The sequence below is a fragment of the Mesocricetus auratus genome, unplaced genomic scaffold (assembly GCF_017639785.1).
Source record: "Mesocricetus auratus isolate SY011 unplaced genomic scaffold, BCM_Maur_2.0 Super-Scaffold_100714, whole genome shotgun sequence".
In the NCBI taxonomy this organism is placed as follows: Eukaryota; Metazoa; Chordata; class Mammalia; order Rodentia; family Cricetidae; genus Mesocricetus; species Mesocricetus auratus.
The window spans coordinates 9,598,640-9,624,233 of NW_024429270.1; the positions used below are offsets into that span (position 1 = coordinate 9,598,640).

Here is a 25,594-nt window from a genome sequence, read left to right on the forward strand (position 1 = left end):
ACATTAAGGTCATCTTCAAAATATAACTGCCCCAAAGGTTGGGGTGCTGGAATTTTGTTTCCCAGTATCAGCAGTATTGTGGTGATGGGTTCTTTAAGAGGTAGAACCTAGTGTAAGGACGTTAGGTCTCACAGTCTCCACCCTAGGGACTAAATTAGATCTTGTGAGAATAGATCATTATAATGTGAGCCAGGAACACTCCCCTCCTCTCTTTAAACCCTCCCACTCCCCTTTCCATTCCTCCTGATATATCCAGGAGCCAGGTCCCAGAACCATGCTGCTTAGGCACTCCAGCCACTAGCATTTATTAAGTAAAATAAACCTCTTTTCTTTTTACATTACTCTGCAGTATGCATCACAGTACAGTAAGTATAAATATGTACAATGTGCAATAATTAAACACTGGGACTTTGTGCTAAGCACTAGGAACCAAGGCCTCTGAAGATCTCTCACTCTGCCTCTCATTGTATTTTTACTTCCTTTCCCAGACAAAAAGCAATGCAATCCTTGACTCTCCTGTGCAAAGTCTTTCTTTTCTCCCTGTTGGGGGATCCTATAGCAACATCCTGCTGATCGACCTCTCAGTCTGCCACAACACTTTCAGCATTCATTACTTTTCTGCCTACAAAATGTTCATCTGTGCTTAGAATGGAAAGACAGGGGCCTGTCCATTAACCCTTTGTAGGCTGTTCCTCTCACCCCGTCATGCATGTGGGAAGTGAGGGTTCAGAAAAGTGGAGTATTTCCCACTCACACAGGCTGTGACTTATCACTGCTCTGTAGCCAAGATCAAGTATTCCTAATGACTCCAAATCTCTCTGAAATCCCAACTTTAGGATTTCCAGCTTAGTTCTGGGACCTTCACAATGCAAGCAGCCCTTCAGCCTTGTTAGAACATAAATTGCAACAAATGATTTCCAATAGCACAGACCTTGCCAGCAAAGGAAATGTCCGTACTGCAGGGCAGGCATAGTGCAGGTTAATCTTTCAGCAGGCATTAGCTGTGTAAATGTTTTGAGTGCTGTGAGTTTCCAGTCATGAGCAGGGTCATACTGCAGAAACAATAGCATGCTGAAGGGAAGAGGGTATTTTTAGACACTTGGACCCAACTTGACACTATCCGTAAGTACTTTGTGTTAGTGGGCACAGCACACAGTCCTGCTACTTATTTGCCAGCCAGGAAAATAATATGTTGGGTTCAGACAGATGCTCCTACGCCCTCAATGGAAGCTGATGACTTCAAGATGGGCCGGCTGCTCTGTGGCTTCTTTGGAGACAGCTGAAATTAAGATGGGATCTGGGGCGTGACAAAGCACCAAATCTTCCAAAGATGTGCCTAAATAAGTCAGGAGCAGGGTTGGGTCAGACCAGCCACATGATGAAATCAAAGGCATGTGCAGGAAAGTAGAACATTCCTTTGTCCTTTAGAAGAAGCACGAGATTGAAGGCAAGCCTCAGAGAAAGATGAGAGTGCTGATGGCAAATATGGTTGAAATTAATGTGGGTTTGGAGCACAAAGAACTGCTGATATCGGATCACTGTTGATCAAAACTGTGGCCCTTTGATATGGTCCGTTCCCTCTTCCATCCACATAACTCCACATCTCAGTCAGCACCCACATAGGGGGATGGAGAAGCAGACTTACAGCTGCCTGCAGTGCAAGAATACAGTCTACAGTAGAACACCAGCCATGGAAACTTTGAAAAAGATGTGAGGGCTTAAATCCAAGCCTTGAAAATAAAACAATAGTTAGGGTGCAAGGAATCAAGGCCCCAACCCAGCTGTCATGTGTCCACAGCGCACTTGATGCTGGTTTTATTCAGTGGGTTGGATGCTGTCCCCATTCCTTACAAGCTCCAGTGGATTGGATGCTGTCCTCCCCACAAAACAGTTATATCCATGTCCTAATTCCCCAGTCTTTTGACACTACCTTACATGGAAAGTGAGTTGATGTTGTGTCTTCTATGAGAAAACTGGTTAAGTTAAAGATCTTGGATAAAAAGGACCTTATTATGGGTTACCCACTGATGTACTATTGTAAGAGACAAATAAAGACACTTGTGATAATTAATAGTGTCAACTTGCCAGGTGCCAGAAACACCTGGGAGACAAAACTCCCAGGATTCTTCAAGAAGAGAGTTTCCAGATAGAAACTGAGGTGAGAAGACTCACCATAAACATAGGCTGTACCATTTCTGTAGACTGGGATCCCAGATTGTATTAAAAAACGAGACCATGAACAGAGCAGCAGTAGCCGTGTCTGTTTTTTGGTTGTGACTGTGTGGCCAGTCCCTTCAAGCTCCTACTTCCCAGCTAGGCTGCACTGTGCCCTCCACTTGTAGGCCAAAATAAATCCTGTGGTCCTTAAGATGCTTTCATGAGATATTTTGTTTCAACAATGAAAAAAGTAACTGATGGAACACCAGAGATGAAAAGCAGAAGCCCATGTTACCATGGGAGCAGAGTTGAGATGCTGCAGCCACAAGCCAAGGACTGCCTGGGGTCACCAGAAGCTATGCTCTAAAAGGCCAGGAGTAGATCAACTCATTACTCCCTGGTGCCTTCCAGCGTATAGCCTTAATGATATCTGAATGTCATCCTTCTGGCTTCCAGAGTTGGGAAAGAACAAACCACTGTAGTTTTAAGTCACCAAGTTTTTGTAATAATTTGGTGTCAGTAGCCCCAGGAAATGATAAATCCTTGGATGACTCAGTGTCTTGATCCATAAAGTGGAGTGGAAGTTAAATAATTTTGTGAGGCAACATCCATGAAGTACCCAGGAAATGACACGTACAACAAGCAGAGTGCCACAGAGACAGTGCCACACCAGACCTGGGATGTATGTATTAGAAGCCGAACAGACTGGAGGACTGAGACACTGTTGTGAGGCTCATCTCCCTCCCTCAATGGTGGCCCCTTAAGCCATCACTAGGAGGTAAGAGTCATTGTCAGGTAATTTTCATACAACTTTCAGAAAAACCCACTTTGACTTTTATATCCGTGTGTGTGTGTGTGTGTGTGTGTGTGTGTGTGTGTGTGTGTGTGTATAAAATTATTCTGGAAGAGTCCATTTTCCTTGCAGGATTACATATTTGCCACAATTTAAGCAATTGAGAACCTGGCATTTTGAGATTGTTCAACCATTGGAGAAAGTATCTTTCAAAAAGATAGTTTTGGAAAAAAATAGGACACAAGGGAAGAAAATGGTTATTAAAAATGCTTAAGAGCCTTCCTGAACTTCAAATGGGCTCTTCACAACAATAATACTGATGATTTAAGGGAAAAATGAATCAAGACTCTATTGATTAAATGTTCCTTAAATTATATGTGGGTTTTAAAAATGTGTGGTGGTATGCAAAGCACGTTGAAGGTAAAACGTTTGAAAAAAAATCACCCAAGACATTTCAAGAATTTGAAATGTAGCTGCAGCTACAGCCCCAGGCTCCTAAGCAAAAGAAACCCTTCTAGCACAGCCACATACAACTTCTGATAGTAAGGAGTGACATCGGTCTCTTGCTGTCTTGGTACTGGTCTCCTCCATCCATCGCTACCTGGCTATACACCCAGACCCTCAGTATAGAGTTTATTCCAGAAACACAGATTAAAGAACCACATCAGAGACTCACATTAGACTGTCTCAAAACCATACAGCATCAGCAGGCAAAATTTTATTCTACAAAGCAGGCCTCTGGTTGCACAACCCTAAATCCCACTCTCCAGCCTTGGGCCTCATTTCCAGCGCCCCATTCCACTGCTGGCTCTCTTGGTGTCATTGCCTTGTGCCCTGTCAATCAGAGCACACAGCAAAGTATAGAGGGAAAACGAGAAAGAGGGAAAAATTGTCAGCCTTTCAGAACTGAGCTTCAACTATTCAAAAACTACAAATTTGGTTCTGAGATATTGCACCACCCCCTTCCCTTTCCACAAAGTGGTGCATGGCCCATTTATATATTTAATTAGAATGGATTAAAATTAATAACATCTTGAGTGGTTCCTGACCCTTCTTGAGATAATTGGAGACACCCTGGGGTGATAAGAAACCAGGAGGAAGAATTGCTGATCTAACTAACCGAGGCTGAACTTTTCCACGTGTCTGTAATCAGCGTAACCCCTAATCACCCTCTGTATATTCCTTAACAAAGACAGGTATCCTTGTGATTTGGAATCACATCTCATCCTCTGGGCTGTGGAGCTGAAGGCATGCCCCAGGCAGGCAGACAGGCTGAAACTTGTTCTGGATGCTTTCAACAACCAGTGCGCAGCTTACACAGATGCTTTAACAGATTCTATTATTCTGTGACTATAGGTGCAGATGTGTAGATACAAAAAGTATTGATCAAATACAATACAATCAAGCACATTCACATGCCTTACCCAGTTCATTCTTCATAACATTACTCTGGGTGCAGGGATGAGATTGTATGATCCAGTGAAGGGAACAGAGGTCAAAGACTGAAAAGTAGCTAGATTTAGTCTGGAAACTCAGTCCTTGGGAATATTGACCACCAACATACCATGATAAGGAGCACTTTCTCCCCTTTTCTTAAATTAGCAAATCTTAATTGTATAAAATAATGAAAGAGAATATGACTAAAGTATGTCATATGCATGTATGCAAGTGTCATAATGCTGTATAGCCAGCACCTTCATGCCACCTTCTAATAAAACTCACACAATCACACCTTAGAATCAGACATTCAAAACCAGAACCTATAGTTACTAAACCCAGGTGCTAAAGTGACCTCCTTTCACTGAACAACCCACATTTGCAGACCAAGCAAATAAATGAGGAAGAGCTAAAGAACATGCTTAAGACTACCCTTAAAAAGAAAAAGAAGTCACAGTAATGAATAGAACCTCTTGGACCCCTGATTTCTGCACTATAATTTATGTGCCTAGTACAGGAGAGAACCAGGGCTGGATTCAAACCCTGGCCTTCCATTTCCTGTGAACAGTAGATAGAATATGTATGGTAGTTTGAATAGGTATGGCCCCCTGTAGACTTAAGAGTTTGAATGTCCACAGGGAGTGGCACTATTAGGAGGTGTGGCCTTGTTGGAGTAGGTGTGGCCTTGTTGGAGGAAATATGTCACGGTGGAGGCAGGCTTTGAGGTCTTATATGCTCAAACTAAGCTATGCTCCATGTGGGACACAGTTCACTTCTTGTTACCTGTGGATCAAGATGTAGAACTCTCAGTTTCTTCTCCAGCACCATGTCTGCCTTCATACTGCCATGCTTCTTGCTATGACAATAATGGACTAATCTCTGAAACTGTAAGCTTGCCCCAATTAAATGTTTCTCTTTATAAGAGTTGCAGCAGTCATGGTGTCTCTTCACAGCAATAGAAACCCTAACTAAGATTTTATGTAACCTTGGAAAAGCCACCTAAGGCCACCCAGTGACTCCCTTCTACTTCTGTAAAATAAGATTAGTACATGCCAATCTGAACATGTCAAACTGGGTCAAGCTTGATCAGTAGCATCAGTACTGCTATGGAGTTCCATAATTAAGTTGCTAATGACATTAACAACACAGTCATCATTGGGTGAGCACCTGACATGAGGAGTTACATGATCACACAGAGAAAGCCAACTGTTTCCATGATTCTTTCTGCCTTCTCATGACTCAAAGACAACAGATCTCCAAGTCCAAAGTGAGACAATGAGCCTTAGTCATTGAGAAAGGGGAGCATTTGTTACCTTTCTCGGAGTAACCCCAAACATCAGAGGCTGTCACCCATTCCCGCTCCTCCCAACCCTGGAGTGGTCTTCTTCACTCCCATCTCTGCAAAATGCCCCACATTATCTGAAAGTCCCCACACTCCCCCATCCCTCAGAGGACTGGTGCAAGTACACCTTTTTCAGCAAATGTGTACCATACTCTTGAGCAGGAAAGCATTTCTGGGTCAAACTGGGTCAAGCCAGATCAGCAGCATCAGAGCTACTATGGAATTCTGTAATCTAGTCAAAGCTGGTTCAGCCCACAGCCATTTAATTTGGGGGAGACAAGATTTAGCTGAGTTGAAAGAAGGGGGAAGCAAGCTTGCAGAAAAAGATTGATTTCAGTGAAACACAAATTCATACTCACTAAATGCTTTAACACTTCAGAATCAATTAAAATGAGATGGAGGAAAAGGCACAAACAGGATGGCAGCAGGCCCAAATGTTAAAAAATCCGGAGGGAGCAGGAAGCAGGGAGTCTTACAGGGGCAAAGGGGGGGCACAGCAGAAAGATCACAATCCAGAGGCATTCCCTCAGGAAAGAGGAGGTGCTGGGGCTCTGAAAGATATGCTTTTGCAGGCCTAAGGGGAAGGTGAGCAGCATATTCTCGATACGGGTCAGGAGTTCTCAAAACTGAGTGAATACCAAAGTCAGTTTCTCCGAGAGAGGCATGGAGTTAAACATAGATTGTGAGGTGGAATTTCTAGGACTGTACTTTGCTGGCTCTGGGTAACCAAGGAATTTGTCCATTTATCCATCCCCAGGTCTGGGGACCACACTTGAGAACCAAGGTGTATACCAAAGATTTTAAGTTATGGCTTCTCCCTGTTGCATCCTGGGAGTGGAAATGGCCACAGCATCCTGCATCCTTAGGCTTGCTGCAGGAATCTTGGAGACAGAGAACAAAAAGAATATGCATTCACCTCTCTAAAGAAGATGAGGCCTTCAGGGGTCACGTATAGGAGGAAGAATCAATACAACACAGGTACTCTGAATACACAGGGAGAAAATGGAAATCTATAAGCCTCCTGATTTAGACAGCCCATTTCCCATGGGGACAAGGAACAGCTCAAAGTGGAGCTGGACCTCTTTGGCTTACAATTTGAGAATTCCTTATAAAACTAAATGAAATCTCATCATATGATCTGGTCTTCATGTTCCCTGGTATTTATCCAAAGAAGTTGAAAATGTACACTCACACAAAACCTGCACACAGGTGTCTATGACAACTGTATTCACATTTGCCCAAGATGCCCTTTCATAGGTGAATGGACAAATGAACCATATTGCATCAAGACAAGGAATTTTATTCAACAGGGAAACAAATGAGTTATCAAGCCATGGAAAGACAGAGGAAAATTAAATACATTGTACTAAGTGAAAGAAGTCAATCTGAGAAGACCATATACCTTATAATTCAGCTTTATAATATGCTAGGAAAGACAGATGAAGAAGCCAGTAAAAAGGTTAATAGTTTTCAGGTTTTGGGAGGAGAAGTGAACATTTGGAGCAAGACAGCATTTTAGAGCAGTGATTACCCTGTAGGCTATTGTAATGGTATGTGTATCTCATTGTGCATTTACCCAAATCCCCAGAACATACAATGCCAAGGGAAACCATAATGTAAATTATGGTTTGGGGTATAAAGATGTGTCATTGTAGGCTTATTGATTACACATGTGCCACTCTGGTGTAGGATGCAAGGCTGTGCATATGAGTAGAAGCCATATACAGGCACTGTACTTTCCACTCAGTTTTGATGTGAGCCAAAATTATCTCTAGATATTGAAGTTCATTCATGAAAGTGGCTGGAGACTGCTTCTTGTCTCATGAAGTATGGGTTGTGCTATCAGGGTTGAATGTTGAGATGTGGCTTGTGGGATACAGCAGGAGTATATCTACTAGCCAAACACTAATTTCTTAATGGGTTCATGAAGAAAGGCAAGAGTGAAGGGGCTGAAAAAAAAAAACAAAAGAAGTGGTCCAGGCTCTCTTTCTCATCACCCTTACATAAAACAGAAGGCAGGTCTCAATATGGTGGCTACCTGTCTGTGCTGTTTGAAATTTTCATAGAACCCTTCATCCTCACAAAGAAACCAGTTCAAGCAGGTGTATAAACCAGCAAGTCAAGCCTCCGTGTCACTATTCCCTGGGTGAGGCCTCCTAATACTCCTTAATACAGGATCTCCAAGCCTGCCCCTAATAAGGGGCTTCTCTCCTGAATGAGAGTCATATAAAATGCATAAATATTCCTCAAGGAACCGAAAGAACTCCTAACAGTCTTTAATAGGCATCATAAAATGAAGGATAAAACGTGTGAAAGGAGATTGGTCAAGATAATAGTACGAGATAGGAGAGCAGGGAATTTCCTAACCCCTCCCTGGCTATGTTTTATAGCAGAAATATTCTGCCTAAAGTTAGGAGCTTTCCTATAAGAAGAAAACTGAGAAGGGAGATTCTGGTCTATGCTCAAAGATTCCTGGACAGTTGAACTAGGAGGTCTCAGGGTCACAGACAGAAAGTCTGCTAAAGGTCTTATAACAACTGGCACACCTGACTGTGATTTCATGACCCAAATGGGGAAATTCACTGCTCTTTGATTGCCTGGGTAATGAAGATACAAACCAGGATATACTAACCAACAATGTGAATGAAATAAATTTGGCCCTGGAAACAAAGAGCACCAGAACCCACACACCCTGTGTATCCAAAAGCTATCTTGATCTTGTTGATGGAAACCACACCTGGGCTTTGTCTACAAAACTGGAAAGGAACTCTAAAACATGCTTACATGCAAGTGTCACAGCCAGTGTGCAGGGCTAAACATCCACAGACCAGGAAACAAGGCAGGCTCCAAAAGTTGTTTCCAGAATGGGTGCTGTGATAGGTTAGCATGGAGCACCTGAAGGCCATAGAGCACAGGGGGTTGACTGAGTTGGCAGAATATCCCATAGCTAACAGACCACAAAGCCCTTAGCTCATGTTCTGGCATGCAAGAGGAGCATAATAAGCAGCAATTACTGGCAGTGACAGCACTGAATACATACAGAGGAGCTATAGCTGCCAAGAGCTGCTGCGTATTAAGCTCCTGTTGCATGCTAGGACAAGAGCAAGGTGCTTTTCATACATAACCAGTTTGTTCCCTCAGTGCTAAACTTGCGTCTGACCACTCTGACCCATAGACACATGCATATCCTTAGGATGAAGGAATAGCATTCAGAAAACATAACTTGGATCTCAGGCACTTATTTCTGGCATATTACCAATATCCAGTGCCTCTGAGTATCCTAATACTTGGGGTTCTGCCATGATCTATACTTTGGGATCTCAGAACTTAAGACTTCTTAGGTTCATCCCACTAATTGATTCCCAGATATCCTCAGGACTCCCTGGGATCCCAGCATAGTTCATCCTACTCATTATGAGATCCACCGCCTTCTATCTGTCGGGGCTGCATAAGCAAACCAATGAGAGGCTTCATAGGTGCACAGCAACTGGCCAACTTCAACATAGGTCTTCACACGCAAGTCAAACATAGGAAGCTGGGAAGGTTCCAGTAGCTGCTTTCCAGATTGGTGCTACGACAGACTCACAGATAGCATCCTCAGGGCCACAGAACATGGGAGGATGACTCTGGGGTAAGCAGAGATGAGGAGAAATTTTCTTGTAAAAATGGTGAGATGGCAGGTGACTAAAATGTTTTCTGCAGATAACCTAAGATTCTGGTGTGGTCCAATGTTGTCCCAAAGGTGCAGTAGCAACATAAGACATGAGAAAGAAATGAAATACAGAAGAACAAGACCAGAAGACTAGGGGATGAGTGAGCAGAAGCAACCTTGGAAGAAATGCTACATGGAAAACCTGAAACAATCGGTAGGTATTGGAACAGAAAAGTTTGCAAAATTATTCAACATGAAAACAAGATGAAAAATTGGTCATATATTTCTTGCCACGAAATAGGTATGAGTGAGGTTTTTTTATCATAGCAATGAAACAAACAAGGGAGTAGAAGAATCCAAAAATGAAGCTTGAATTGCTCACAGAAGATTTTAGAAAGATTTATTGAAACACGTGAGTAGCTACATCTAGTTCATGGGTAGGAAGAGAAAATACCATAAAGACATCACTTTGAGGAGAATTGATCTGTATATTCCATGATATTTTAATAAAAATCCTCAACAAGGTAATCGTGGAGCTTTTACAACTTTTCTAAGTTGTCTTAGAAATTAGTAATTAACGTATTAGTGGGCATGTGCACACACATACATAAAATGTGTGATTTATTCAAACTAAGACAAACTAAATTAAAACTACGCTTAGATTCTAATTCAAAATGCATCCAAAAATACACGGGGAAACAGTGCTTTCAAAATGGTATCAATGTCATAGAGGAAAAATCTTACCGAAGACTGATGAGGTTAAATAAAGCCATGTAATCCCAAGGTTGAATTGGAAGTTTAAGAGCTCATGATGTATTGTGTGTACATGTGCCTGTGCACAGAATATATAGAAGTCCAAGGTATTTTTCTAACTCCATTCATTAAATTCCAGAAATAATGACAAAGTCAATAGCAATAAGAATTCCTAATGTCCAGATTATAGTTTTTCTGAAAAACATTAACAGGAACCAAGAATGTTTAAACAAATCTGGGAAAATGAATTTCCAAACTCAAACTGGAATATCTTGTAATTTCATGTTTCAGAGATGCTGAAAAGCCTGTGGAGCCAGGCAAAAAAAATTCAGGAGCTAGCTCAAGAAATTCTCATGGACCATAAATAGGAATCTTTGAACATCGATTAGGATGGTGACCACAGATGGTTAAAACATAACTGACAAATTTAACCCTTAAATGTATAATGTGTTTGTGTGCATGTGTGCGTGCCTGCGTGCATGTATGTGTGTGTGTGTGTGTGTGCGTGTGTGTTAGAGAAAATAATCCTTTATGAAATAATTCTAGCTAAAACCTAAGAAGGAATAGTACAATAGACATCACTGGGAGTAATTCCTATCCAGTCAGTCAATCAAGGCCTTGATGCTCCACAGGTAGTTGTCATACTTTGAATGTAACTGGCCCCATAAATTCATAGGAGTGGCACTATGGTTTTGTTGCAATAGGTATGGCCTTGCTGGAGGAAGTCACCATGTGGATAGTCTTTGAGGCCTTATATATGTTCAAGCCATGCCCAGTGTCTCAGACGACTTCCTATTGTACAAAGTGACTTCTGCGGGGTCAAGATGTAGGACTCTTAGCTTCTTCTCCAGTACCATGTCTACCCACACACTACCATTTCACACCATTATGATAATGGACTAAACCTCTGAAAATGTAAGCCACCCCAGTTAAATGTTCTTCCTTTATAATAAGAATTGCCATGCTCATGGTGTCTCTTCACAACAATAGACAAGAGCTATACACAGCATGGCTTCTGGTGGTTTTTCATACCAATGTCTGTGATGATTTGTCTCTCCTCATCTCCAGAATGAACTTCAGTTTCACCAAGTCAGAAACTATTTAAAGAAATGCAGTAAACCTAGGAGCATGTTAAATGATACTGTAGTGATATGATAGGAAAATCTAGATGTTATAATATTTCAAGTTTGAAACCTCCCCAACAAGTTCTTGCTGTGAACACTTGGCCCCATATGGTGGAACTATTTAGGTATGTCCTGTCATCTTTCAAAGGTGGAGAATAGCTAGAGTGAATAGATCAGAGGTGTGAGCCTTAGTTTCTCCCACAACCCCTGCTTCTTGGCTTACCACAATAGGAACTGCCAGGGTCCTGAGCTGAACTGCACCACCAGCCCTCCCCTATCACAATGGACAGAGACCGTGAGCTAAAATAAATATTTCTTTTCTTGTTTCTGTCTTTCTTATTTGTGTCTCATCAACACAAAATTAACTAGTACAGTAGAACTTGAAAAATAAGTGATAAAGCATAACTGAATTTTGATCCAATTAAAGTTTCTACTGTAAGCATTTAAGAAATTTTCCTGGTTAGTTGTAGGTATGGCATTATTCCACTTTAGATGTGACAATCGCACTGAGCACACTTAAAGGAACAAAAATGATCAAAATAGCATAGAAGACAATGGTGGGAAAACCTGCCCCACTGAGCATCAGGAATTATTGGAGAGCTATTGTCACCATGGAAGGGTGTGTGACAACTATGCAGAAAGAGACCCATTGACTAATGGAACTCAGCAGAGAACTGAGAAATAGATCCATTATGTGTATACACATAGTTTTTGACAGAGCTAATTTTTCAGGTGAGTAGGAGACAGTAAGACTAATCAATATTTGGTGCTGAGACAATTAAATTGATTATCCACATGGAAAAAGAAACCACTCAACAAGAGAAGATCAATAAATTAGACTGCACTAAAATTAAGAATCTCTGTTTATTAAGACAACTGGGAAGGGGCTGGAAAGATGGCTCAGTGGTTAAGAGTACTTGCTGCTTTTTCTGAAGACCAGAGTTCAGTTCTCAGCACTCATATCAGGTGGCTCACAAACCACTTGTAACTAAGCTCAAGAGATTTGACATTGTCTTCTGACCTCTACAGGCACCTGCACAAAGGCAGTACATGCATATAGACACATAAATAAAAATAAAATACAATATTTTTTAAATAGCCGAGAATAAATAAGGAAATAGTTAAAACTTGGAATGATACCTTAACGCGGTGTGCATGCGTGCATGCATGTGTGCGTGCGTGTGTGTTGATTAATTTTGATTACCAACTTGATGGGATTTAGAGATGCATAGGGCAATAATAATAACAACTCCTTTGAGTATGGCTGTGAGGACATCTCCAGAGAGGATTAACTGATGGAGACGGAGCCACTCTAAATGCTGATCTGGGGTTCTGAACTGAATAGAAAAGAGAAATGGAGAAAACCAGCTGGGCACCAACATTCATCTCCATATGCTTACCCATCTGCCCAGATGTGAGCCAATAGCCTCACGTTCCTCTTGCCATGACTTCGCCACTATGATGGGTAGCTTTTTCAAACTGTAAGTGGAAGTAAACCCTTCATTCCTTAAATTGCTGCTTATCAGATATTTGGTTCCTATGGTGAGAAAAGCAGCTAATGTAATATGATATTCAATTATTAGAATCCAGAATATATATTTAACTCCTAAAGCCCAATGAAACACAATCCAAACTAAACTAAAATATGAAAAGTTCCTGAATAGATATTCTTTCTCAGGTTTAAAAAAATTGTGTATGTTTGTGTGTGTGCATACCCTATTCCATGTGCTTGCAGTGCCCCAAAGGTCAGCAAGATTCCTGGAAGCCAGAGTTACAGGCAGTTGTGAGCAACCCGACACTAGTTCTGGGACCCAAACTGTGTCCTTTGCAACTGAGCCATCTCTCCAACTCCCTGAATAGATAGATATTCATAGGGCAGAAAATAGCTAATAACCTAAATCTCTTCACTGTGATGAAGAAATGCTTACTTGGAGATAATATAGGGTATATTATACACTAAAGCTGTATCTGGCAGGCTCAAAGAATATTGCAATACAACATACTAGTGGAGATGTACACTAATGGTAAACCCTACCAAGTTCCAAGGGGAAAGCTAACTCATTCCATTTGCAAAGAAAGTAAACATTCCTTTGCTTCAAGTGTTACTTATAGCTTGGTAGGTCTACTCCTAAACAATGTCACATTTGCTTCCAGATATGTTCAGAGTCCCATTTATAGCATTTTTTCTAAAAATTACTGGAAACAATCCAAACATTCATTAACACAGAAATGCGTGTGGTGTAGTCACACAAGGGCATAGTATGTCATAGTGAAAAATATATGAAGGACAGTAAATTGATCATCATGAATGACCTATACAAGCCCCATAAAAGAAGAAAATTGCATAAGAATACTTATAACACATTACAATTTTATGAAGTAAAAGATATTTGAGCAACATACGGTTGATCAGTATAGAGTATGTTCTAGAGAACCACAGGTTCATATGGACCATGAATAGAAATATAGGAGGAAGAGCTTCATTAGTCTTGGCCTCAGAATGTTTTATACTAAATTTGATGTTGTGAGTGTTTATTATTATTGCATTTAACCACTTGTGCATTTTACATATCTGTTCCTGAAAGTAACTTTAAATGGCAGAGCTTACTCCCTTAGGCTTTGGGTGTGTCTGGTTTCCTATAGTAGAGTGTCATAGACTAAGAGGAGATGGAGGTACCAAGCCCAAGACCCACAGCACAGCCTCAAGGATCAGCATTCAAGAAGATTCTTGCTGACAATGCAAACACATTCCCAAGCATATGAGGTTACAGACAAAGTTCTCCCAGTCTGGTAGCAATATCTAAGGCTAAATTTCCATTTGTCCATAAAACACAAGGCTGCCTTTGCAAGCAAAACCACAAAGTCACTGCTCCCAGCCAAGCTAGATGATCTAATTCAGATGCTGGAGCTATCCTAGCTTATATAGACCCTCCACCCTGCTGCCTCCAGTTCAGTCTGCAGAAGAATGTCTGAGATGCTTCTTATCATCCAATTACACATATACGTTTAACATCTAACTCATACCCAGTACTTCTCTGGGTACTGGGAGTGTAGAAATTAGTAAGACAATGTCTTTGTCCTTTGTAATACCAAATAAGAAAAGGAGAAAGAAGAGAAGGAACACAAAGTAAATGTGGCGTACACTCCCTCTAGCAACATTCTTGCCACCGGACCAGACACCACAATGAGGCAAAAAAGCATGGCTCATAGAAACCATGTACTGACAGTCGCTGTATCTCTGTATGAGGCAATTTTAGAATCTCAAAATCAAGTGACAACCAGAGGATTTTCTCTCTATTTCCTCCTACTTTTCTTACAGGTTTTTAATATACATACATGAAAGAAACACACACACACACACACACACACACACACACGTATATATAATTTCTTTCATATATATATATTGAAATATTTATAATGATAGGTTATTTTGGGTAGCTTCAGCTGTCTACTTGACACAACCTAGACTAACCTAAGGGTATGCCAGTTGAGGGATTGAAATTAGCCTGTGACCCTGAATTTTCTTGTCCAATGTGGACAGCACCATTGCTAGGCAGGTAGTCCTGGGATGTATAAGAAAGCCAACAGAGGATGAGTCAGAGAGTAAGTAAACCATGAGTCAGTACTCCTCCACAGTTGTTGCTTCAGTTCTTGCCCTGACTTACCCCAGAGATGGGCCATTGCCTGAAGGTGTGAGCTAAATAAACTTTTTCCCACTCCAAGTTGTTTTTGGCCACAGTATTTACCACACCAAAAGAAAAGCAAACTAGAAGGTTGGAGAGAATAATAGGAGAAAGAAAGAAAGAAAGAAAGAAAGAAAGAAAGAAAGAAAGAAAAAAAGAAAGAAAGAAAGAAAGAAAGAAGAGAGAGAAGGAAAGAAAGAAGGAAAGAAGAAAGGATGAACAGAGGAAGGGATAGAAGGAAGGAAAAAAGAAAGGAGGGAGGGAGAGAGGGAGGGAGGGAGGGAGGGGGTCAGAAGATGGGCTAAGACATGTTAAGAGGTGGAGAACCCAGGAGCTTGGTGTCCTAGAGTTCCTACCACTTGATATTCTTCATTGAATTTATTTTGTACACCCACAGCCAGACAGATGAAGTCAGCAGGAAGTACATACAATTCATCATGCTGAAATTCATTTCTTTTTCAAGGATAGTTGGCAGCACCACATTTGGATGGGGAAGTGTTAGAAAAGAGGGAGACATGAAGCTGATGAACTTCAAGGGACCTAGGTGCCTGGAACAAGGAGGCAGGTTACTGCCACCATAGCCAAAGCTAAGTGGCCAAGAGTTCTAGAGACAGAACTTTTTCCACGGGAGTTTGAGTAGGCACATTTTGACCCTGCATGGGATAGAGAGTTGGTCACTGTGAAGACAGAGAGTGGAGATAATGAAAACAGGACCATTAACTGAAAATACATAAAGATTATAGGACCCCAGATCATCGCTCCCCCATGCAGTTTAGCAATAATAGCCCTTTCTCCAGTCTGGCAGTACACTCAGTTATCATTGCTCTCTAGGGACAGAGAAAATGAAGGGACTAAGAACTCAACCAACAGAAATAGCATAGGGCTGTGATGTCATAACATACTAAAACCTAACTAAAGTTCACAACTAAACAATGATACCATCTCTACTCAACCACACAGGAAACGATGATCATCAGTTGGACATTTGACCCGAACATAGGAGAGGACCCCCAAGAATCACCAAGCATTGAGCAAATATCTACCAGAGTAGACAGAAATCACCAAAGAACCAAGACACAGATACCAGGAAGAAAAGGGAATGCATGCAATACCTTTAGAGGGAAAAAATCCCACATGAACAACAGAACATGTCTTTTTCTAATAAATTTATAAAGTAGAGCAGAAGGATGGGAAAGGGAAAATAAAGATTAGAGAAACTTGCAGTGGAGAATATGTGAATGTTAGATGTAGAAATAGGGAAAGCAGACAAGATAAAGTTACAAAAGAAATAAAAATTCCCTCAAGTGACACATACTTACAGACTGAAAGAGTTGGTTGAAAGCTGAGCTTGAGATAGATAGGGAAAAATCAATATGAATGCCACATTGGTATGAAATACCACATTACCAGGGACAAGCGTTATTTTTAAAAGTATCATCTATGGATCTTTAGAGAGAGAGGGAAATCTATTAAAAATAAACAAGTAAATAGAATATTCTGTATAGTCCATAAAACAGACTGGACGTTCCTTCTGGGCAGGTGGTAAAGGAAGCCTCGGGGTGAGAACTGTGATGGTTAAGCATACTTGTCAACTTGGTTGGCTTCAGAATTAACTAAGATACATGGCTCTGATGTGACTGTAAGGATATTTCCTAGAAGAGTTGGATGTAGGGGGAAGACCCTGTCCAGACTAGGCATCTCCTTCTTATGGTGTCCTATATGTAAAGAGGCCTGAGGGAAAAGCAATTTTACTTGCCTGTCTGAACTTGTCCCTTGTTGGTCATTATGTCTGTTCTTCTGTTTTAACTTCGACTACTGTCTCTCACAGAATGCAGCTTCTTCAGGCTTCCACAGTGGATTGAAGACCAGAGCTCTCCAGAAATCCTCAAGGTCTTGAGTGCCAGATTGAGAATACTGAAGCATCCGATCTAGTGGACTGAAGATCCATCAGATTCAGACTTGCAGACTCTCCGCAGGTAGTCATTGTTGCAATAACCAGCCTGTGACCTGTACAGCAATGCAGTTAATCTACATTGCAATACACACTCATTTCTGTTGCTCTAGAGAAGCTTAACATGCCTTATATGATAACATTTTTAAACTTATTGAGTCTAATCTTATGTCCTAATATAGTTATCACAGAAATGGTCTGTGTGGGGCCAACAACATGGATTGATGGCTTAATGGCACTTGCCACCAAACTGATGGCCTGGGTAGCTCAATCTCTGGGATCCACATAGAGGAAGGAGAAGAGTAACTTCCACAGTTTGCCTTCTGATCTCAATAGCTACTCATACATGCTGTGACATGCATGTATCCATGCACATTAACTAATTGTAATACATACTCCAAGTACAGTAAAGTGTGTATAGTGTTTTATGTACATGTTATGTGTAGATGGCACGTGATTCTGCTCAAGTCATTTATATTAATACAAGCTAAAAGCTATGTGTTCTTCCCATTTTTTGTAGAGCTACTTAGCTTTGTTCTTTTATGGTAGTGACCAGATTGGAACCTGGGTCATAACATAATATGGATGTTCTCCAGGCTTTGGCATAATGTGTGGATTAGACCCATGCATGCAACTCTTAGGGGAGATCCCAAAAGCTCATATACAACTTGATAGAATCTCTGCTTGATATATCTCCTCTCTATGGCTTTCCTGGGGTTTTCAAGCTCCTAGGGTTCTTCTGCTAGAAAAGATGGAGTTGTACCTTTTGATAGTACATTTCATATTTTATGGCATTGCTGGTATCTTGAGAGCAAGTCTAGAGGAGAGGAGAGGAGAAGAGAGAAGAGAGGAGAGAGGAGAGGAGAGAGAAGGGAAGGGAAGGGAATGGAAAAGAAGAGAGGAGAGGAAAGGAGAGGAGAGGAGAAGAGATGAGATGAGGAGAGGAGAGGAGAGGAGAGGAGAGGAGAGGAGAGGAGAGGAGAGGAGAGGAGAGAAAAGAGGGAATTCAAGGGGTCCCCCCCACAGACTTGGTACTGTAGCCAGTCAGAAAGCAAGCTACCTAGCCTTGGAGGTTGCTCTCCTGCCTATTAGCCTGCTGTCATCATTCATCACTATCATGGGTACCATGGTATTTTCTGAAGACTGAGCTGGGAGAGATTAGTAAAAATAAATAAATGAAGAAACACCCCTGAAACACCCCTCACAACGTATGTCAGATTCTTAAGAAATCTGATTCTTGATTCTTGGTCTAGTATGTTAGTCATCTCAGGTTCCCCTATTGAAATGTCACAGACTGAGTGTCATAAACAATGGTCATTCATTTTTCAAAGCCATAGAGGCTACATGTCCATGATCAGTGTGCCAACAAGTTAGATTTCTAATGAGGTCTCTCTCAAAAGGGACACCCATTCATTATTTCCTGCCATATATTGAGAAAGGGGTAGAACCCATTGCTTTCTGGTATATTCTAGTAAAGACACGAAGACTGTTGGATTATGGCCTGACCTTCTGACCCTATTTAAACGTAATAACTTCCTTAGAGTTCCTCTCCAAACACAGACACATTTGATGTTTAGGCCTTTATGGTTTCCATAGGGAATGACCTCTTCAGGTCTTGTGTTGGAGGCTTGCCTAAGAAAGCACGTCACTGTGTTTTCAAAAGTGTTTTAAGGTTTCAGAAGGTACTTGCATTTCCAGTATGCTCTTTATTTCCTGTTTGCTGTTTGAGACATGAGCTGTCAGCTGCTGCCTTCATTAAGCCATCATGGACTATAATCTTTGGACACCTCAAGCCCAAAAGAAACTCTTCTACAAGTTGGCCTTAGTCATGGTGTTTTATGACATCAATAGAAAAGTAAATAACACAACCACTTATTTTTAGGGGAAAGTCAGGATTATTGAAAAACTAAATACAATGTGTGCATGAAACTCAGTCATAACAGCTAAGTCATTTTTAAGAACATTAACATAAGCTTCATTTTTAATACGTAACTGAAAAGAACACGAATACTATCATGAGAATAAACTAATTTGGGCAATACCCTGAATACTAAAGAAAATATTAGTACACTCAAAAACACAGTCTAGTCATAGTAACCATGCTTGGTCAACAAGTCTTTGTGCATCTGCAGAAGTTGTCAAGTTTTGTACTTTTGTATGTAGTTCTATAAATAGTAAGGGTTATGCTGCCAGTCAAGGGTTCTAGTAAGCATCCCTGAGCCTGAGCCAGCCTGGAGAGCAGTAAGTGATCCACACACCCTAATCTAATGCCCCCCAGCCCCCACTTGCACAGCATCACCACTGTGCGTAGATGAGCGGCAAAGTTTGAGAACTATAGGGGCAATGGTGGTTCCACTGTCCTTTTCCTTCCGTCTAGCAGCACAGGCTCGAGGTGCGGGCACGCGTCCTTGCGTGAGCTTGCCCTGTAGGTAGTTCTCTCCATTCAGTGGCGCCGCAGGTCTCACCGACAACGCTGATGTGCTGGGAGTGAAGTTGGTGAATGATGAGCTGCAGTCTCCTGAGCCCATTCCTTTGCTGAGAGCAAACCCCAAAGTGGGTGTGGCAATGGAGGAAGCACATGGGCGCTTCCCATAGGCCAGTGCAGTGCCTTGAGGCTTGCCAAGGCCAGCAGGTAATGTTGAGCCTGCAAGTCCTAGTTGGGTTGTGCTACCTCTGGCAGGTTGGAAGGCTCGTGAGGTTAGGTCAATTGCTAGCGTCGAAGCGGATGGATTCCTCCTGAAGACATAGTCATCAGGCTGAGGCCTACTAAGCAATGCACAGGTGGGTGGAGAGGTGCATCTAGGACGGTTGTAAGCCTTAGTAGGCTCCCAAACTGATTGAGGAAGCAAACTCCTAGAGACGTGGTCAGCAGCATGGGAGGAGTACAAGATGACAGCTTTAGATGGAGGGGTGGTATCCATGAGCTCAAAGTCAGAGGCAGGATGAGAAGGGGTTATTGCTACCATGGGAGGAAGAGCCGGGACCAGCCCAGGTTGAATCCAAACACCAGGATCACCAGAGGGAGACACTTCCTGCTTCCACCCATTGGTAGGCCTAGGAGTGTACAGACTGTTCCCCATTGGGGTGTGACAGGGGACCCTGAGTGCAAGTGGGCCAGTGGACACTGTAGCATTTGCAGCCAGCCACCTCTGTTGCATACTGCTGTGGGTAGGAATAACTGGCAAAGAGCTACCAGTGCTGACTATGGGTGAGCTCAGAATATCTGCCTCAGAAGGGGGTGTGGTGTCCATGTCCATCACAGCAGACCCTGAAGATGGCTCCCAGCTCATGTCTTCACAGGCATGGGATGCTGGGGTAGAAAACACTGTAGGGGGGTCCCTGAGGGAAGGGAAAGGGAGGGAAGGATGACAATCTATGCTCACTGGTGTTGGGGACTCCATCCTGTAGGAAGAGGAACTGAAAGACAAAGGTTCAGGACCAGGCCTGGGGAGGTGAGAAATAGCAGGAGCCAAAGCTGTGACCAAATTAGCAGGGCCTTTCTTTGTATCTGGTGGAGTCTCCACACTGGGCCTGGCCCTACAGGGAGGAGGAGGACCAGAAGGGAAAGATGAAGGAGAAATGGAGATTATTGGTATATTTGGTGTGAGGGAAAGAGAAGGGACAGATGGGATTGGGGGCCAAGCAGCCAGGTATAACAAGGGAGTGGAGGCCGGGGGACCAGGGCTGGAGACCCCATCATTGTTCAGAGACAGATAACCTGCAGGCCCTGAAGCAGGTGGGGTACTGGGCAGGACAGGGTTCTTAGGCTGTAAGGCATCCACTATATCATCTGAGATCTGGGTGGTTTGACCCTTCGTGTTCTTCATGGTGTCTGATTCTTTCTCTGTGTCAATGCGTGGAATCTTGGGAGGTGGGGGCAGGTCACCTTGATCCCAGGGTAGTTGTAGGAGCCCCGAGGGTGACAGCTGCAATTCTGGTGTGGCTGCCTTTCTCTTGCAGGGTCTTTTTAATGCAGACACAGGCGTAGTAGGACTCCCTGGTGCACTAACCTGAGGTTGGGAGTCTGTAGAGCCTGTAAGACTGTTTAGTTCCAGTTCTTTCTTGGGAAAGGCCTCCTGAAGTGAGGAGCAGCTGGTTGAGGCTCCCGTGAGGCACCCCAAAGCATCCTCACCAGAACACGGATGAGCAGGGGCCACTCCAGCGAAGCTATGTGAGCTGGGGGAGCTAAGACCACAAGAGAACTCCCTGGAAGATACCAGGGCCGTCGCCTCCACAGATGTTCCATGGGGGTACTGATTGCCAACTTGAGGTTCATAAGGTAGCACAATAGAAACCATGGATGACTTGGCCACTAAGGTCATAGATGTAGCTCCTTGCACAAGGCTGTTGGATGAACTCCTTTCCTTGCCATCCTGGCCTTCTGCCTCTTCCAGGAGCCACCAGCCATTATCCTCCTCTTCCCTGTCCTCTCCCTCCTCCTCTCCTGCCTCCTCTTCCTTTAGCTCTTTCTTCTCCATCTGTTCCCCCTTCCGCTGTATCTCTTCCTTTTCCTGCTCCTCCTCTTCCTTTTCCTGCTGCTCCTCCCTCTCTTCCTCTTCCTCCTTCTCTTCCTTCTCCTCCTTCTCTTCCTTCACCTTCACCTTCTCCTCTCTTCTGTTTTTCATTTCTTCTTTGGCTCTTGACTCAGTTTCCTCTGGACAAGGAAGAGGCAGGTCGTCCAATGTCAGGGCCTCTTCAGCTTGGATCACCCACGCCGGCCAAGTAGTGGAGAAAGAATTTTGCTCCAGAGGAGGGATTTTCATGGTTCTGGAGGGCTGGAACATCTCGAAGCCGCACTGCCTCCTGGGAGCACAGTAGAAGCCAGTGCTCCGGGGCAAAGGCTGAAGGTAGGCTTCAGGCAGACTTGCCTTGGCTGCAGCAACCTAAAGACGCAGGTCCGGCAGGGGTAGCTGCCAGGCTACAGGACGTGGAGGGTGATAATCTGGAGTGGCTGGATGCAAGGTGGGCAGCTGAGCTGCGAGGAAATCTTCCTCATTTAGGGCAGTTACTGCGCTACCTAGTCATCTGCACAACAGCCAAACAAAGAGTGAGCAGGTTCCAGCTCCTCAGAATGCAGGCTAACTCCGGTCCTTATGACGTCAGGCCAGAACATGTGACGAAGCACACGCAGGTTCGCAGGTTCGGTGCGGTCCAAAAGGAGCGGAGGAATCAGCAAGTGTCGAGAGGGTCCACAGCTCTAAGGGTGAAGACAGGTTGACTTGCTAGCCCCTGCACTTCCTGATGCTCTTCCGCGCGTTGGCATACAAGATGCCGCGCAGTTTGGGGTTTGCGGGGACTGTGGTGCGTTCCATTAGAGATCTGGCACCTCGGGCAGAAAAGGACTGAAACCTCAGATGGGCAAGTGACTCATAGCCCGCCAGACCCCCTAGGGCCTCTGCAGTGTCTCTGAGTAGCATTGTACCACAACCACCTTCTCAGAAGCCTCCTTGGTGACTGGCTGCCTCAAGTTTCTAGTGTCCATGCATCCATCATGAGGCCCCGAGCTGCAATCTAGCATCCCTCTAGCATGAGGCTTCTTTTCACTTCTTTTTATTCATCTGATAAAGCCCCATTGAAGAACAACATGCTTCCTCAGGTCACACAGAGGGCAAGGTGACTCCCTGGGCCTCCTTGTCTCATCTGCACCCTGTGTTACCATCGTCTCTTAGGTTGTACTTTGCTCTGAGGCCTGGCCCTGCCTAGGAGGAGTCAATACCTATATTGATGGAGGTCCAGACTAGAGCCTCCTGAGATGATGTGGGGTAGCAGTAGTCAGCAGACAGCCTCTTCTGTCCTGTCTTTCTCTTAGAAGTGAGCCTGGGAGCCTGGACATCCACTGGAGACAGAAAACCAAGCTGTCTTCTCTCAAGGCTCCCACCTAGTCACTGTTACTCCCTCAACATTTTGAAGCAGGGTGGGTGGCCTTTGATGCCTGGTTTTGTTCTCTTGCCAGGAACATCTTCCTGTTGTTTCTTTTCCTCTTTTAAGTTGCTCTGTTTCTCTTTGGCGTTCTAATGTTTCACCAGAAAAACGTATCGGTCAAGGTCATTTTCGAGCAAATGCACTCCGTGTGTGGTGGGACCCTCTCCATATCGTATTAGGTACTCAGAACTGTTGAGAGTTCAAGAGCTTAAGGGCTGCGTCATAAGTCAGCGCTCCATCTTGCTCTTCTTCCTTCCTCTGGATCTTTTCACTCCTTTCAGAGATATTCCCTGAGCCTTGGAAAGGGTGACACAGATGTCTCCTTCATAGCTGGGCATTAAACTATCACTCATTCAAAGAACTTTGATTGGTTATGCAGTCTCAAATGTTAATATCACCTTGTAAAGTTCTGTAGAAAGTTCCCTGCTCACTTGCAATGCCATTTGTAGATTCAGAACTCAATTCTGAATTGAACTGCCGTCTCTATAGTAATAATTTCACACCTGGGAATACAGCATATTTCTCAATTCATTTAGGTTTTCCTTTGATATCCATTAGCCAGACTTTATAATTTTGCCATGAAGTTTGTCTTCCAGTAGGCTTATTCTTAGACACCTGGTAGTCTCCCCCATTGTTCTAAGGTCACATTTTCTCACTGATCTCTGCTGCCATGGGGATCACGGGTGTTTGGTCTCTGGGAAGCTTAATAACTCACTCAGTTCTATTGTAGTTGCAGAGTCTTCTGTGTTTTCTGTAAGGAGGTTCAAGTTACATAGGAGTAATCCTTGTTTCCCCCATCCCAATCTGTACACGCCTGGAGTTTTTGTCACATTTTACTCATATTTCAGCTTAAAAGAATCAAGTATCAGCAGGGTTTCTAAACAAAAGCTTCACCAAGAATTGCAATGTTTGTTGAAGATCTGGGTAGATACTTAGATGTGTCCTTTGTCTAGTTTGTTAAAGAGTTTTCCAAAAGTAATTATTGATCATTACCAAGTAGTTTTTCTGTAGTTTATGATACATCCCTCCCATAATCACAGTATAGCTAGTATATTGATGGAATTTCAAGGGAGCCCATGTTTCACTCCTTGGCATGCCACTTCCCTGTGATGTGTTGCTTTCTTACATATTGTTTAATTCAGTATAGCTACAGTGTTTGAGAAGAGAAATGCTCCCCACCCCCATAGGCTCAGGCATTGGAACACTTGCTATCCTGTTGGTGGCGCTATTTGGGGAAGTGTAGGAGGTTTGACCTCGATGGAGGAGGTGCATCACTGGGAGAGGGCTTTGAGAGTTTAAGCCTTCCTGTCACTTCCAGTTCATTCTCTGCTTTGTGCTTGTGTTTGAAGATGTGATGTCAGCTTCCTGCTCCTACCACTCACTGCCATACCAACTCAACATAATGGACTCTTATCTGAAACCATAAGCCAAAAGAAACTATTCCATGAGCTGCTTTGGTCACAGTGTTTATCACAGCAACAGAAAAGTAACACACAATAGCACAAAGGTTTTATATTTTCCCTTGTGATTTTAAAAAGCTATGTTTGATCTTGGCACTATTTTTCTTTGTTGTGTATATGATATATGCTGTGATAGAGAGAGGGGGCGGGCAGAGAGATCCCCAATCTTCCTATATTCACTTTCTAAATGCTAGAATCACAGACTGTCACACACATTCCATGCCTGACCCTACTGTGGTTGTAGATTCATCACTCTGCATTCCAGTTTCTAATTGGTTGATGTTTATGTTTGAAGTTACAATGTGAGAGGGACAAAAGTCAACCTACCTTTTGTTCACCAGAGTGTAGCAATTAAGAACATAAGCTCAAGAGAGGAAGATGCAGGAGGGGGAATCCCTGAGACTTGCTGGCCAGCCAGCCAGCCAAGCCTATTTGGCAAGCTCCAGGCCAGTGAGGGACCAAGTCTTACTGGTTGAATAGCATTCCTGAGAATTTGTCTCCAGCTGCATGCACACACATGTGTACCTGTATATGCACAAGCATGTACACGGAGAAACAAAACAGGGTAACCTATGTATTTGTGCACGAATTCTGAGAAGTGGGTGTGGCTGGAGAAAGAATGCTGTCTCCTGGTAGTGAACAGGGAGAACTCAGGAAGACCTGCTGTTGAGCTTGCACTCCATCAACCATGTCTTCAGAAAAGCGCACTCCTTCCCCCTTGGCATAGACTTGGTACATCTCATGCAAGGGTCTTTTTTTTTATTTTTAGCACACAGATTTTATTCAAAAGACTCTCTTTTTTACATATTATACCTTTTTCATTAGGAATGAATACAATGTGTGATACCCTAGTCTCTCTTATATTCTGAAATACAGACTTTGTAATTTGACTGTAATTATTTTACTTGTATATTTGTTTGTTTATGGATCTATTTTACATCCTGACCACAGTTTCCATTCCCTCCTCCCCTACCACCCTTCTGCCCCATCCACCCCTCCTCCATTTCTATTCACAAAAGGGCAGGCCTCCCATGGATATCAATCAAAATGACATACCCTTGTATTAAGGTTGGACAAGGCAACCCAGTATAAGGAATAGGGTCTCAAAAGCCAGCAAAGGAGTCAGAGACAGCCACTGCTCCCACTGTTACGAGTCACACAACATGACCAAGTGGTACAAGTGTAACATATACAGAGGACCTAGGTCAGTCCATGCAGATTTGCAAGGGTCTTTTTTAAGGGAGAGAAATTTCAGAGAATGCTTTCTAGGCTTTCTGGCTTTTATCAGCCAGGAGTGGCAGGAGAAAGGCAAAGAGG

The 25,594-nt window shown here is 43.0% G+C and overlaps 1 protein-coding gene and 1 long non-coding RNA gene across 2 annotated transcripts; one reads left to right on the top strand and one right to left on the bottom strand.

The window, feature by feature from the left end:
* The first annotated feature begins 2,806 nt into the window (after positions 1 to 2,806).
* Positions 2,807 to 16,937, top strand: LOC121137916. Its single transcript, XR_005875185.1, has 3 exons — positions 2,807 to 2,935; positions 9,472 to 9,595; positions 16,773 to 16,937. It is a non-coding gene; the product is annotated as an uncharacterized LOC121137916 (long non-coding RNA).
* Positions 16,938 to 18,841: 1,904 nt separating this feature from the next.
* Positions 18,842 to 21,373, bottom strand: LOC121137899 (nuclear pore-associated protein 1-like). The gene has a single exon (XM_040740768.1). The coding sequence runs from the start codon at positions 21,371 to 21,373 to the stop codon at positions 19,160 to 19,162; it is 2,214 nt and encodes a 737-aa protein (XP_040596702.1). The 3' UTR covers positions 18,842 to 19,159.
* Between the last annotated feature and the right edge of the window lie 4,221 nt (positions 21,374 to 25,594).